Consider the following 15,547-nt stretch of genomic DNA (forward strand, 5'->3'; position numbering starts at 1 on the left):
TTGTATTAATAAGGAAAGGAAAGAAATATTTTTATGGGATGTTATTCTATACAATTTCTTTTTAAATTGTATGTTTTTCATCTTATAAATAAACAGATTATTAATTTATTTAGAAAATATATATATTTAAAAGAATATCTATTATTGCTTCACAAAATATAACTTTAATTTAAATTTAATTTAAATTATATAAAAACGAACATAACGAAAGTCGGCTCGTATCGGATAGCGACCTCGTTCGAAAATCTCCTTCGTCACGCAAAAATGTCGCGATTTTGCATGTGTGTTTATATTCTGTCTCACGAGAATTTGAGACGGTCAGATACACCAGGTTCTCTTTAGTTGCCACACGAATTTCAATAAAGGCGAACGCTAAAGGTAATCATGAGGATATTTTGCATCATCTACCGGTCCCAACACTTGTTTGTGTCATTAATGTCGCTCAATGAAATCGAGTCCTTGGCTGACGCAAGAAAATCGGAAATTTCACGAGAGCGTTATGTGCAATAATAACACGACGTCCGTTATTTTTTGCTCGTCCTGTTTCTGGCACGCCTGGCCCGGAAAAGTCTAAGAAAGGCGGCTAATCTACCTTCTAAGCGGAATGTTAAACGCGGCAGTATTTTACTACAGTTTCACTTCCCAAAATTAAAAGTAATACATTCTTTGTTATAATTTCACACTTAACAATATAAATATATATAAATATATATATATAATGAAAAATAAAATATATTTATGCATATACATATAATATCCATTCTTTTATTCGTAAAATTACTCTTTGATACAAGAAAATTAATAATAAAATAAAAAAACAAAATTAAAAGGATAATTTTTGCATTGTTTTCTTTATAAAAAGTTTGGAGAAATAAGAAAAAAACTTGTTGATATTAATCATTGTATAATTTATACATATGTAATATGAGCAATTCCTTCTCATTTTTTCAAACAATTTTTTATAAAAGAAGTAGTAATACGAAAATTATTCTTTTAATTTTTTTTTGTTTTTTCATTATTCTAATTATTATTTTTTTAATTATTATTTTTTTTGTACCAAACAGTAATTTTACTATTTGATACAAGAAAAATAATAATAAAATAAATGAAAATTTTGCACTGAGAAATCTTATAATCTATTCTACACCTTTTACATCTTTTATTCTATTTGATCTTATACATTTATAATTATCTCTTATATATAATTATCTCTTATATATATCAATAAGCTTCTATATCTTACTTATATTTTTAATTATCAATATTAAAGTTAATATCAGACATATTAACAATCATAAAATTAATTATTATTAATTTTGTCTGCATTGTGTATTATCTAATTTATAATAATTTACATATTTTATTTAAACAACATTATCGGAAGAAATTCCACGATGTCAATATGTAATAATCTGTTGATCTACAATCAGATTCTGAAACCGATATGACTGTACAGTATTCAGCTTTGGGGCAGAAATGTTTCAGAATAATATGTAACCTGGTGAACGTCCTTGGTATGTTCGCAAGTCAGATATTCATCGGGACTTCAGGATCGTAATTATTAAGGAAGAGATCAAGAGATACGCTGAAAAGTATGAGGCCTGGATTCATCATCATATGAACGTAGAGGCTCTTCAACTGTTAGACAATCAATCATGTCTAAAGGCTGAAGAGAATCAAACCTTTTGATCTTATATATAAAGCTTTGATAAAAGCAAGAGCACAATGTATGGGAGAGAGAATGTAGCTAAGAAAATCTAAAAGTGGATAGTCTTTAGCTAATAAGTATAATTAACATACTAGAGTAAAATTAATGATTAGTCTCCTAGATTATAGTTTTAATATTGCAAATATTAGCAAAAAAAGTATATTATGTTACTTCATATTTGTCTACATGAAAGATTCGTTTAAGTTTAACAATACAATAATTTTAATTAATAATAAGTAAATAATACAATAATTTCACATAAACGTAATTATCTTGAAATATGTGATACAATCTTGCTTTTAGTTGGTATCGACTATTATATTTTTCTCATGTGTAACGTCAATTATCAGATCCAAATAATTATCTGCGATAAGAAACGTCTCGTCGATGCGTACGCAAAATATACGCAATTTAGATAATACGTGTGATAAAAAAATATCATCGCCGATAACGTCTGGCAAAAATTCGGTGGAATCTTACTAGAGATACGCTAATCCTAGTATAAACGTAAATACGGAAATTCTCTTTTCATGAAAAGATGCTTTCCAAATTTTGCTTTTGTATTTCCAGGATATATTTCAAGTCTCCATTATCTCGTAACTTTCGAATGCAGAAAACTTCAGAGTACAGAATAGAATGGCACATAAGAACAAGAATATTTTTAACAAAAAAAGTGTTTTACATTCAAACATTCTTTAAAAAATGGCAATACATATTTTATATAAGAATATTATAGTTAGATAAATTACTTTTCTTCTCAAAATGTTCTCTTTGTCTGTAATTAATTTGTATCTGCACACTTTTACTAGTAATTATCAAAAGCATCCTGGAAGCCATTTGTGAAAGACATTTTCAGCTCTAATTAATATAACTAAAATCTAGCAACGCATTCTAAATGAAGTCTGTCACGTCAGTTCCGAAAAATTGATTAAAGTTGTAAAACATTTCACGAATCACAAATTTTCAGATTTTTTAAATCTATTTCAAAATGGAGTGTTTTTTAATAATTTATTTCACTTTAGAAATTATTATTTAAAAAAATAAAATAATATATTCTGAACTACAAATATTTTCCACGCAAATATTTTTTTATACTTCTTCAAATTAAATTGTTTTCTCTTTTTTGTCTTTTCCAAAATAATATTTTAAAGAACACTTTATATTATTATTATTTTTCATCGATAAATTAATTTTATTCTATTAATTATAAGTCGTTTGATAAGCTTAATATCTATATTTTTTAAATATTATACTATATTTTTTTGAAGATTTTAAGCGGTAAGATTCATATTTATTAATTTAACTTAAAATGTATTCAACCATTGATTTCATTGTCTGTTATTTTGAGTATTTTTTCAATTCCATTTTGATAAATCCATACACATTTTATCTTAGAGATTTTCTTGGAATCGTCTCAGGATATCCATCCATAACATTCCTTAAAGGTTTATGTTATATGGAATTTGGAGAACATGTCTGATAAAAATTAAAAAATAAATATTAAAAATATATAAAATTTTGACATTGACTGTGTTCAGAGAAATTAATTAATTAGCGCTTACACTGAAAGAAAAAATTGATTCAATGTGACACAGCATTTTGAATTGGCTGCTGCAGCCCATTAAAAATACTATGCCACATTTTACTAAAATGCTGCAGCAGCCAATCTTTTCATTCATTATAATGACTTTTTAATATGATTATTGATTCTCATACTTACAAGGGGAGATCTAGATATATATACGGATTTTGAAAAATTTGATATTAAGATATAGAGTTTGACGTCGTAAAATGTAATATGTAACATTTAGGTGCCAATTAGCAAAAGGATTAAAGTTACAAAATGTTTTAATTTGAAATGATCGCGCGCGCGATGATTATAAATTATAATGAATGGTCGATCGTTTTAAATTATCATTCAAGACCGATTAGGTGATATTTTTTTTCTTGTTATTTTTCTTTTTTCTGTTAGATCTTTTTTTTGTTATTTCCCTTAATGTTTATTTCTTTTTGTGTTCTTAACTTATATTATGACTCTGCAAATTAGAAAATATTTCAAAAAATTTATTTCTGTAAAAATTATGAACCTTTGTCGTACAAAATAGAAATAAATTTAAAACAAGATTTTTAAAAAGATCAAAAGATGCAATATTTCTTTATAATTAAATATGTACTGTTTATAATTAAATATATACTGTTTAATATACTGAAAACTGTAAATTCTCATATAATAATTTAAAGTGATACATAATTCCAAATACAAAATAAAAAATTTAATGAAAATTTGTGATATACAATAGACATGTTAAAACAATCGAATTTGTTTTTTCTCCAAATTCATTCTTTTATACATTCATAGATATGTTATACCTTTGTTTTCACATCAAGATAAATATATTATCAAATGATCTAGCTACATAGCTATATAGCTTATATTGCTTAATGTGAAAATATTACTTGAGCAATCAACATAAATCAAATTAAGAGATATAGAAGAACTGCATTTTTTTTATAGAATAAAGTACTTACATATTTTTTTCATAATATTGTATGATTTTATATGCTACTTTTAGAATTTATATAAATGTTTATTTGCATTAATGAAAAAAAAAGAAATCAATTCTTTTTCGTCAATATTTTCACCTACGAATGTTTTCCATGACGATAGAAATATCGATGTCGGCGAACTCATGAAATATGTCTAGCAAATTGCGATAATGCATGTGGAATTATACAAATAAGATTTTGCTATCTTTGCGTCAGCTTCTAATTCGTGCCCTCGTGACTCTCATATAGCTTTATTGCATTATTATATCAACAGCAAGACGAAATAAATGCATTTATAGATTCTAATACCAATTTTATTTCTGTTGAATTTAGATAGATATTTGTGAGATATAGTATTAAAATATATATAATCAGATATAATTTAAAATATTAATACAATCAACAAAATATTTATTAACAGTTGTTAAAAATTTACAAAATAATATATACAATATATAAAAGTAAAAAATTGAATAATTTAATTGAATAATTTAAAAAATTATTAATTTAATATCATCAATATTTGTATTAACAGATGGGTGTTCAATATTATATAATCTATCTGTTAAAATACTAGCCTGCAAAAAAAATTGTTTAAACAGTTTTAGCTATTTTTAATATATTTTTGTCCGTTAAATATAAATTCGTTTGAGCATGTCACAATTTTGGAAAAAATAGCATTAAGAAAAAAAAAGACAATTTTGAGGATTTTTATGACATGTTGAAGCATTGACAATAAATTTCTTTTCAAAATTAATGCCGCACGAAAGTATCAATTTTTAATCTTAAAATGCATTTTGTTTTATTTCAAAATGATTTTTCGTTTCTTAAATATAGCAATTTTTAAATAGCCATATTGTGTTTTCTCAGTTTCATATTTCATTTCATAATTTTTAATATAATCCGATTGTGTAAGTACAGCATTATGTACAAAAGCACTTACTTTTTACATAAATGCAGTGTTAATTTAGAAAAAAAATATTACTTTACAATCTCATAAAAACTCTCAAAATCGTTGTTTTTACTTCTTTAATTTTTTATTTTTCTCACAATTGTGAAAGCCAAAGCCTTTGAAAAACAGATGTATTCAGTACTTAAAGCTGCAAGAAACAATAAAGTTCATTCAGATAATAATTCAAATGTAAATAAATTTGCAGGTAAATTAGTGTATTAGCATATTATTTAGATTATGTTGTATCATATTATTATTAAATACAAATTATACATTTCCGCGAAATTCGATTTCGAAGCTATTCGAGCGAAAATGTGAGCAAGAAAAACTAAAAAGATTACTAAATGAAACTGAGATCATATACGAGTTTCCTAATATCAATCGGAAATGTCTGAATATTGACACGCAAATGATAATGCGGTTAATTGATTCTTATCGGTAAAAGAGACGATATCGCAAATGTCTAACAGTCACGCGCGTTCACGTGATGGAAATTTTCTGGAAACGAACCTAATTATCTAACGAAAATCCCTCCATGCAAAAAATAGAATATCTCATTATTGTTATCATACATATCTTGTTACAAGAGAGTTTTTTGTATCTTATTATTTTATTTAATTCTACAAATCACTTTTGCCGGCAAAAAGCCATCTACGTAAATTCGTATTAATTAGAGGATATATTTTCTTGTCATTTCTTCTTTCGTCATAGACGAGATAAATACAAGAATTTTTCGTAATAGTATTTTTCGTTTAGTATATTTTCGTAATAGTAACAAGTATCTACGATGGCAAATCTTTCATTAATTCTCATTATTTTGCAACTTATCAAGTTTCTAAATTCTCGATAAAAAATAATTATATAATAATTTTTAATGCACATATTGAATCAATTTATTCTATAATATTAATTCGTTCAACGTTACTGGCTTTTTTTTATCATATTTTATGCAGCACACACAGAGTGTCGTTCAGCATTCCAACATCGCATCAAGTAAAGATCATGTATGTGAAACAAATCTTTATTTTAATACTCCTACATTAATATTCGATGCAGCTTATAAAAATGCATGTAATAATACGACATAGAGTTTAAAACATCAACTCGCATGTAAATTAATATTGATCCTTTGAAATTTTAGAAAAAAAACTGTCTCTTTATAATTGTTCGTTGTTTTATGGAAATATAAGTTGCACACCTTATCGGCTTAGCGAACCTATCAGGCATTTCATGTTCACGTGGGCCTACGTGTCCTTGAGCTGTATGCGCCTCTCGAGAAGGACGTAATACTCGAGAGCGGCGCAACGTGCCTCTCCAGAATGATACGACGTCATCAGTTTCATATCACACGGTGTACCCGTTCTTCTTCCCCATTATTATCTTGGTCACCTCGAACCGCGACCTTCCTCACAGAATTAAAAAATTTAAATATTATTTCCATATATTTTCGTTTTCATATTTAAAAAATCCGTTCTTTTATTAAAAAAATAGTCATACGATTTTCCTTTTTTAGAGTTTTTCTTGAAAAAGAAAACACTAATTTTGCATCAAATTTCTTCTTGGATCCGCTTGAAATTTGTGCATAATTCTTTAGTTTGTTACGAATCAACATTTTGCTAATTACGACAAACAATAAAAGTCAAACGATTTAATAATTTATGACTTTTGTATTTGTATAGGAAGGTAATTTTTCTTTTAAAATAACAATTAAACTTTTGTTTAAAATTTAGAATAAAGATAAACTTATAATGGCTCAATAATAATAAATTTTGTTATTTATTTTTGTTTAGAATTTAGAAATTATTGATTAATACTTGCAAAATTATCAATTAAATGACATATAATAGACATATCGATTTGACACATAAAGAAAAACATAAAAGGAAAAAAACAATAAATAATAGTACTCAAAATGATTTACGAAAGTATATAATTTATTTAATTGTAGAAAAACTTTTATACAGTTTAACGATACACTGAAGTCTTATAACGTCAAGTGAAGTTCCTTCGCTTGACTGTGACACAAATACATATACATATATACATGTCGCAATTCCAGGAGTGAATGCAATGTACTTTACAAATTATGATATACATTACCATTACAATAATCATAATCTGTGTGTCCCTTAAAATACATAAAACATAATAAATTCTGGAAGAAAATAAATAGCTTATAGAAAATAAAAAAAAATAGTTACAATTTTTAAAAAATCAACAGAACCGAGGTGAGACGATAATCTGCATGATATTGTTTGTTGGATCCACTCCTATCCATATTCAATATGTACAACTAGTTTCATTAACGTCATAATCTTAGAATCCTGTACATAACCGTTATATACATAAATCAATAATGTCTGCTCATAAATAAATATTCTTTCTTTCTGTCTCTCGGTCAACGCGCTCGAACTTAATGCTAAAGAGTTCCATTCACGGAAAACAGCTATATCAGTAGGTTAAACAATAGGAAAATCTAAAACGGGTTGAAAGAATATCTGAGAAAAAATATCGATATAATAACTTTCAAATAACTTTTAGATTTCTACATTGTCTATAAAGAATCTCCGACCAGCGAAGAATCGAGGGATTTTAAATGGTATCCTTCGAAATTTTCATGTTCCATTTATAGCGTTAAATGCTGTTCATTTAATTTGTTTAACGTAGTTAAACTCACATTCCATATTGTTCCATATTGAAAAGCGTGCGGCTAGATTTAGCACTGAGTGCACGCCGCGAATTCGAGTCCGACTCATCGTAAGTGATTCGTGAAATAGCAGAACTCTCGAGTGAACGACACACTAATCTTCACGTGTTACAGATCACAGACACACATATTTAGGTATTCGGTTTGCGAAAATCTTTATGCGATGGACCAATTGTCGTCCCGTGTCTTCACTCCAACCCTTTACCCTGCTTTTTTCTCTCCCCGCTTAGCTCAATTTGCTCCACTTTCCTTCTAATAATCCCTCTTGAAACAACAAAATTCCCATTCCATTTCTTGATATACCTTCCAATTGATCAGATTAATGTCAATAGATCGAGATTCGCTATCATATTTTTCTATCCAATTAATGTTACTCCATCAGGATGAATCAAAATTCATTTTTCATATTTTAAATATAATTTTTAAAATGTTAAATGTTTTAATTTTCGTTTTTAACATTGCTTCAATTTATTGAATCAGTCTAGTTTTCTATTTATGCTGCTTTTCATCTTCAAATGCCGGAAACAATCCAATTCGACTCTGAAGTCTAAGGCACACATGTGATTGACAAAGTACGACTCTCAAGCGATTTTAGAAATCGCGAATGCGTTCTTCAAGCCGCCAGCTGAGGAGGTACCAAATGTTGAACAGGTCGCGTCAGTCGCGGTGCCAACACCGGCAATAAACTCACTCTCAGCGGCGTTGGAGTCATCTGAGAGGCGACGATCTGACCGTTCGAGGAAGACGACGTGGAAGACTTGTCTCTGGCGTGGCGTTTCACGTGTTTCGCCAGGTGGTCGCTTCTCATGAATCGCCTCTGACAGACAGCACAGGCGAACTTCTTCTCGCCAGTATGCGTGCGCTTGTGCCGCGACAGTTCGTCGCTGCGTGAGAAACGACGGTTACAATCCTCGTAGGGACACGGAAATGGCCGCTCGCCGGTGTGAGTGCGGGTATGAGCCTTCAGGTGTGACGACTTGAAATAGTTCTTGCCACAGCCTGGGTACTCGCACTCGTAAACGCGGCGCCGTGTCTCCGTCACACCTGTACTTATTGTGGTCGTAGCGGTGGTGACAGTTGGCGCTGCACTTGCGACTAACAGAAGGGGTGTCCGTGGGAGGACCAAAGGTGAGCCTAACAGGCCAGCTACCACAATGGATGTGGGTTTGGGCGCCAGGGGTTGCAATTTCGGTAATTGTTGCTGCTGTTGAGGTTGATATTGCTGCTGTTGCTGCTGACAGCTTTCACGATCGGTGTTCTTGCTGTTCACAATAATCTCTTCCTTGCGCAAGCTCATCTTGAACTTCAGACTGCGCAGCACGTTCTCCACTGGTCCCGTTACGTTCGCTCGCACATTCGCCAGTGGACTGGTTGACTGTCGCGCGGGCGAATTACGTGGTACCGATCGGCCGCAGGTCGCGGGGCAACCAGCGAGATTGGCCGGGCTGCAGGTACCGTCTCGATTGGCGCGCATTATTACCGAAACCCGGGCTGGCTCCGGACTTGGCGGTGGCGTACCGTCTAGCAACAGCTGAAACAATAAAAAACTTTGTATTCGAGAAATTCGGAGAAATTATGAAGACTATATCCCAGATAGCACAGAATATTTATGATAAATATTTATTATTATTATATATGTTTTTTGAAATGTTATATAAATATTATATTTTATATATGTTTCATATAAATCTTTATTCGAAATATTATTAAAAGAGAAATATTTTATGTAATATTTATAATAAATATAAATAAATATTTCTTTATTTTTTATTTGAATTGTAATGTCTTATTAAGTACTTCCCTAGAATTTATTATAAGGTTTACAATAAATATTTCATTTATAGTAAATGATTATGATCTATACAATCTAGGACCACAAAAATATTTTAAATATTTACAAAATATTTAAAATAAGCCTTATAAATATTTGTAAATATTTTGTAAATATTTTACAAATATTGTGTGCTGTCTAGAGTTGTAGTTTTATTTCTGAAGAATTTCTTTATGCTCGATGAAGAAACAAAAAAATTGTAAATTTATTCAGTACTGTAAGTTTATTCAAATGGAAATACAACTATGTGTATCTCAAAGTCCGGTTTTAAAAATAAATTTGAAATATTCCGTAACGCATTGAAATGACAGACAATTTAGAAGAAATAATTTGAAGCTATAGATAGACATACTGAAGAATGCTAAATATACATATATCATCTTATCGGATTGTAGCTGCGTTTAACAGAGAAAGCAACTTTGCAACTATTATAAAATTCTTTAATATAATTGATTTATACATTTAGATCCAGTGAGAAGAACTAAGGGCAAAATTAATCATACGAAGAATTTTATATCTTGCAAAAATGCTTTCTCTGCTAAATAAAGAAAATAGTACAAGCTATTTTTCAATAAGGAGCCGACATAGTAATTAGCATTTTTGTCGAAAATATCGTCGGAAGGTACGGCTACTCAAATGATAAAAAGATGAAAGGATCAATGAAACAGTGCGCACTCAAACGGAGTTATATTACAACTTTGGCCCGTTCTCCAATCGATTAAAACGAGCCAATAAATTGAAAGAAAACTAAGAAAAAAGGAAGAATAAAATGAAAAGACTCATAAGAGGAGGCTCCGGAGTGATCCTGACCGATTTTAATGAAATTTGATAGGATTGTAGAATTTCCCTGAAAAATGAAAATCACCTCCTATTTGGGCGTAGATATTCTATCGTTTCCGAAATATTTCAATATTAAACGCAAATATTAAATATTGATAACGGCAGTTGCTTTAGAGATTTATTAGAACTCATTATACTCGAGCATTTGTAGATGAAAATTTTCCAATATTTCGTTGACAATCTGCTCTGTTTACATTATTCGTAATCATTTTCGAAATAATAATACTTTATAATAATAAATTTCTAATAATACTTTATATCAAATAGATAATTATAATGTTTCATATCGAGTAGACAGTTACAATACTTCGAAGAACTATCAAGCGATAGTTGTTCTCCGAACATGTAACACTGTACAAATAATGAAATATTTAACAACTTAAATATTACTGTTATATTCTCAAAATATTTCAGGATATTTCGAAATATCTTTAGTATATCATTTGGTTAGATTACATAGAAACATTTTGCGAATATTTCAGAAATACTTAGCGTTAACTGGGAGAAAGAAAGAGAGAAAGAAAGAGACAGAGGAAAACATAACTATCTTTTGATAAGGCATTCTGCTTTATTTACCTTCGCCAGCTCGCATTGCTCGACGCACTGCCGTTTTCGGGGTGGCTCATCTTCCTCCGAGTCGGAGGGCTGAGGGGTAGGCGGTAAAACGGGGTGGGAACCCGCGTCTTCTTCATCTTTCTTGGATCTTGTCGACTGATTCGAAAGCTTTTCCCCTAATAGAGCTGCAACGCTGAATGATAACTGTAATGGTTCCATCTGCGAAACAAAAGAAAACATGAGAACATAATTTCGCCGAAGGAATAAATCATCGTGTAAGTGCCTACTGAATAAAATTATTTGATCCAAGACACGTAAGATATTAAAATAAAGTATACAAAATCAAAATTTTATTTTTGTAAAAAATATGTTTCCAATATGTCAAGTACCAGTAACACGCAATTATAATATATACATACAAAGTAAATGCGATTAAAGAGTGAAATAAATGAATACTTTTATTTTTCTAACCTTCTTTTAAAGATAATCGGGTTATTAAAAATTATATACAGACGCATATTCCTAATATATACATTATTTATTGATAAATATTAATTTCTATACAAATATTTTCTTTATTCCTTTTTATTTCACAATTTTTTCGTTTTTTTGAAAGAATGTCGATAAGCATCAACCATCAAACAGAAAATAAAATTTAATTTTTCAGATAACTTCAGATTAAACTTTAATAAAATTTAAAATTATAATGTAGAATATTAAAATTAAATTTACATTAATGAACTTAATTTAGAATACAATAAAACTTATAAATTTCATAATTGTCCTGATATCGTAAATAAAAATTACTATTTTACTATAAAAAACGATACACTCAATTACAAAATGACAAAACTCTCTGTACACTGTAAAAACGAAGATGTTCGAGTTTCGCGGGCAACGGCAAGCGATATTATGGCGGTATATTTAATTCGCTGCCACTTACATGTTTCAACTGGGGCGAGGCCGGTGGGGAAAGAGGCGCCTGATTCGTATCCATATTTACGCAGAGAAACGATGAGCACGATTTGTGACTCGAGATAAGAAAAAAAAATGAGAACCAGACACTGTTTCCCAAGTCAAAAAGTAAAATAGAAGAGAAGAAATAAAAAAGAACGGAACAAGCGAGTGCGCGCGCGCGCGCACGGCGAGCCCTCGTCGAGATAAGACTGGAACAACGAGTGGGTACGCGTAAACCCACGGGTGTCTCGCGATGCAATGAGGCTCTCTCAGGTCGGCGCGCCTGGCTATGAGACGCGCCGATCCGCGCCCGTTGCGTGTGTAAGTGCGTGATCACGCGGGCGCGACCAATCGCGACGAGGGGCTCGCCGGCGGTCGGCCAATCGGCGCCGCCTGGTCAGCCCGTGGCCGCGTGATCGCAGGCGTGCTGTTCACGTGCTCTCAGTCTGACTTGGTCCGACTCGGGCCGTGATCATGACGTCAGCGCGCGTGGCGAACACGGTCGATACGTCATGGCGCGCCCCGCGAGCGTCATGCTTCTGCACCCTCCCCCCTCCTTCCCTCCTTCCCCCGCCGTTCTAATGTTGTGTATGTCTTTCACTTTGTCGGGTCCACGATTCTCTTTCTCTCTCTCTCTCTCTCTCTCTCTCTCTCTCTCTCTCTCCCTTTCTCTCTTCATCTCTTCATTCGCATACCATGAACGGCCTCGTCTCTTCGCTTCTGCGAATCTCTTCGTCCTTCACTACAAACTCACTTCTCTTTCTTTCTCTCTCTCTGTTTTGCTTTAACTCCCTTCCTTTAACTTTCTCGTTGTTTCTTATTTTATGCAAACGCAATGACCTGCGTCCTAAGCAATAAAGATCCGCATATTTTTCCTCGTACCATTATAGCTATTTTTTTGCAAAATTATGTAATTTTATTTGATTTATATTTTGTTTCTCAGTGAAGAGATACAATTTCGAAGCACGCGCGCACACACACGCACACATATATAATACACACATATATAGATATAATTAGTTTTCTTATTTTTTTCTTTCTCTTTTATTTATCTTCTTTTTCATTTCACAATCTTACTCTACTAGAGATACATGAGAAAACTAACTGAATTAAAATCAATCACATTTAATTTTCGAGAGAAAGCGAAAGAAAGCAGAAGATTCCATAGATTATGTTCTAAATTACATATTATATTTGTCTAATAATTAGAGATAGATTATCGTTAGAATTTCTTTCGTGTGCTCTTAATCCTTTTTTAGAAAACATTGAATTTGATAATCTAGAAATCCAGATAATTCAATAAAAGTTATTTATTCAATGAAAAATATAAGAATAAAAAACTATTGGAAAAAAATAATATCTCGATTATACATATATTTACCCTCATTTTGTATATAATCTTTAGTTATCTTTTAACTAAAGTTCCTCTTCTTCGCTTACAAATTATTTAAAAAAAAAAGTGTTCTGTACTCCTACATTATCGCATTGTTTATAACATGACCTAATATGTAGCGACAAACCCGCATCCGGAATCGGCAGCGAACGCCGGAAGAAGCCCGCACGAGCCTTTTCGGATCGACGATGCAAGCAGCCGATACCTTGAAGCGAATACTTTGTTCTATGTTGCATACGCCGTACAGCGTCAAAACAATGACGCATCGGAAAGTCAAAAGTAGAAATATACGTATTATATTATACTTCGCATCTCTTGAATGCCATTACAGCGGAAACCTTACACGCGAATCTTTTAAACGTTAACCGAGTAGATAATAAATATATTAGAAAAAAATTTTGATATTCTTACTTTAATATATCTTTCGAGTCGAAAACTGTATTGCGCAAGTTTCAACGTCGACGTTATTTACTATTGGCAGGATAAAAATGGAAATTCGTATGAGATAGCGAAATTAGAAATCGAATGATGAAGAATGTATAATGTAACAACCGCGAGATAAATCGCTTCGTCAGTTGATGTTGTCTTCATCCTTCTTTCGACGATAACAGATCCGATGAACGCATGTTGTTGATTACATCGGTTGCGTTCAACAATTGGTGGCGTGATTTTTCGTTACAAGTTTGAGTCGATATGCAGAATACATATTTTTCCGAAAACTATTCGAGCAGAACAAAAAAGTCATGATAACATCAAAATAGCTTCAAAATGCATATTTTGATCAATTAAAAGACATGTTTTGATTAATCACGATTCATTTTGAGTTAAAATTTCATAATTGTATACACACGCTCTAAATTTCTTGCAATGAAATCTTACATCAAGAGAGTGAAAATGCAATCACCCTTGAAAAAAAGTGAAAATATTTTACTTATTGAAAAAAAATGACACCTTTACTCTTTTTAGAGTAAAATTTCACCTTTTTCGGAGTGAGACTTCATTCCTTTGGAATGAGAATTCACTCTAAAAAAATCATAATAGTCATTATCTTCCAAGAAATGAAATATTTTAGTTGTATCTTCACTTTCTTGGAATGAGATTCACTGTAAAAAATTTAAAGTGCATTGTAACAAAATTTGTAAAAAATCTTTCCTCTACAATTTTTCTTATTTTTTATTTAAGTGGAAAGTGCGAAAACACAATTAAAAAGGGTATTCTAAAAATTCGAAAAAACTGAGATTTCTGGTTATGAAGAACTAACGAGGAATACTTCTTGGCGACGATTGTGTTAAATATATCGGCCGCCCACTTCGCAGAATGGTTAATTCCATTCTCTCGTCCGGTCAGGCTTGTTTTCAATTCGTATGCCGAACGCAATGGATTCGGATCCAATGCAATTTGCTTAATTTAGATTAGACAGATTATATTCAGAAGATATTGAATGAAGCAATACCTTGCATGTCTATGTTAATGTTACATGAGTCATGTAACTTTACATGAGTAGTTAGTTACATCAATATAATTACTTAATGTAATTAACTTTTCATTATTTCTAAAATTTTACAAAAACTTGTCACATACATTTCAGCAAAAATCACAATCGTCTGTTGTTTCGAATAAGCTTAGCAAACTGTTATACACTCTAAAAAATGTGAGTGTGGATTTAACACTATGCAATGTCCACATAGTTTTCACCATGTTCATGTTAATATTAATATAATCAACATGTTAAGAATTATATTGACACCTCATGGTGTTAAATTCGTATTATATTTTTTAGAGTGTGCAGACAATCGTCATACAAATAATGTCGAGTACACTTCGATTGATATTTTTATCGAAGTTAACCGCCCTTAAGGTGATGGTATTCGACAGAAAAACCAATACAGACTCACGCCTCATCCCAAATTAAAATTAATCGTCCGTTTATTTCTATTTCAAAAACCCATGTATCTCGTTACTATTTATCATTATTACGTTTCTGCGCGATGATCACGAATCAGCCGTCGTGCTCGTGATCGCCGATCGCGTGGCGGAGACCTCGACGGCTATCTGCG

The 15,547-nt window shown here is 31.2% G+C and overlaps 1 protein-coding gene across 1 annotated transcript; it reads right to left on the reverse strand.

The window, feature by feature from the left end:
* Nucleotides 1-7,123: 7,123 nt before the first annotated feature.
* LOC108685292 (Krueppel-like factor 17) lies at nt 7,124-12,342 on the reverse strand. Its single transcript, XM_018190008.1, has 3 exons — nt 12,084-12,342; nt 11,162-11,359; nt 7,124-9,445 (listed from the first exon to the last, which is right to left on the reverse strand). The coding sequence occupies exons 1-3, from the start codon at nt 12,135-12,137 to the stop codon at nt 8,528-8,530; spliced, it is 1,170 nt and encodes a 389-aa protein (XP_018045497.1). The 5' UTR covers nt 12,138-12,342; the 3' UTR covers nt 7,124-8,527.
* Nucleotides 12,343-15,547: the final 3,205 nt, after the last annotated feature.

The sequence above is a fragment of the Atta colombica genome, unplaced genomic scaffold (assembly GCF_001594045.1).
Source record: "Atta colombica isolate Treedump-2 unplaced genomic scaffold, Acol1.0 scaffold150, whole genome shotgun sequence".
NCBI classification, from domain to species: Eukaryota; Metazoa; Arthropoda; class Insecta; order Hymenoptera; family Formicidae; genus Atta; species Atta colombica.

What these genes read in the sequence shown, in the direction of transcription:
- LOC108685292 (XM_018190008.1), bottom strand. Translation starts at nt 12,137, where the DNA reads ATGGATACGAATCAGGCGCCTCTTTCCCCACCGGCCTCGCCCCAGTTG. An exon ending in CCTCGCCCCAGTTGAAACAT is followed by an intron (nt 11,360 to 12,083) that starts GTAAGTGGCAGC and finishes TTTGTTTCGCAG; the next exon opens with ATGGAACCATTACAGTTATC. An exon ending in AGCAATGCGAGCTGGCGAAG is followed by an intron (nt 9,446 to 11,161) that starts GTAAATAAAGCA and finishes TTATTGTTTCAG; the next exon opens with CTGTTGCTAGACGGTACGCC.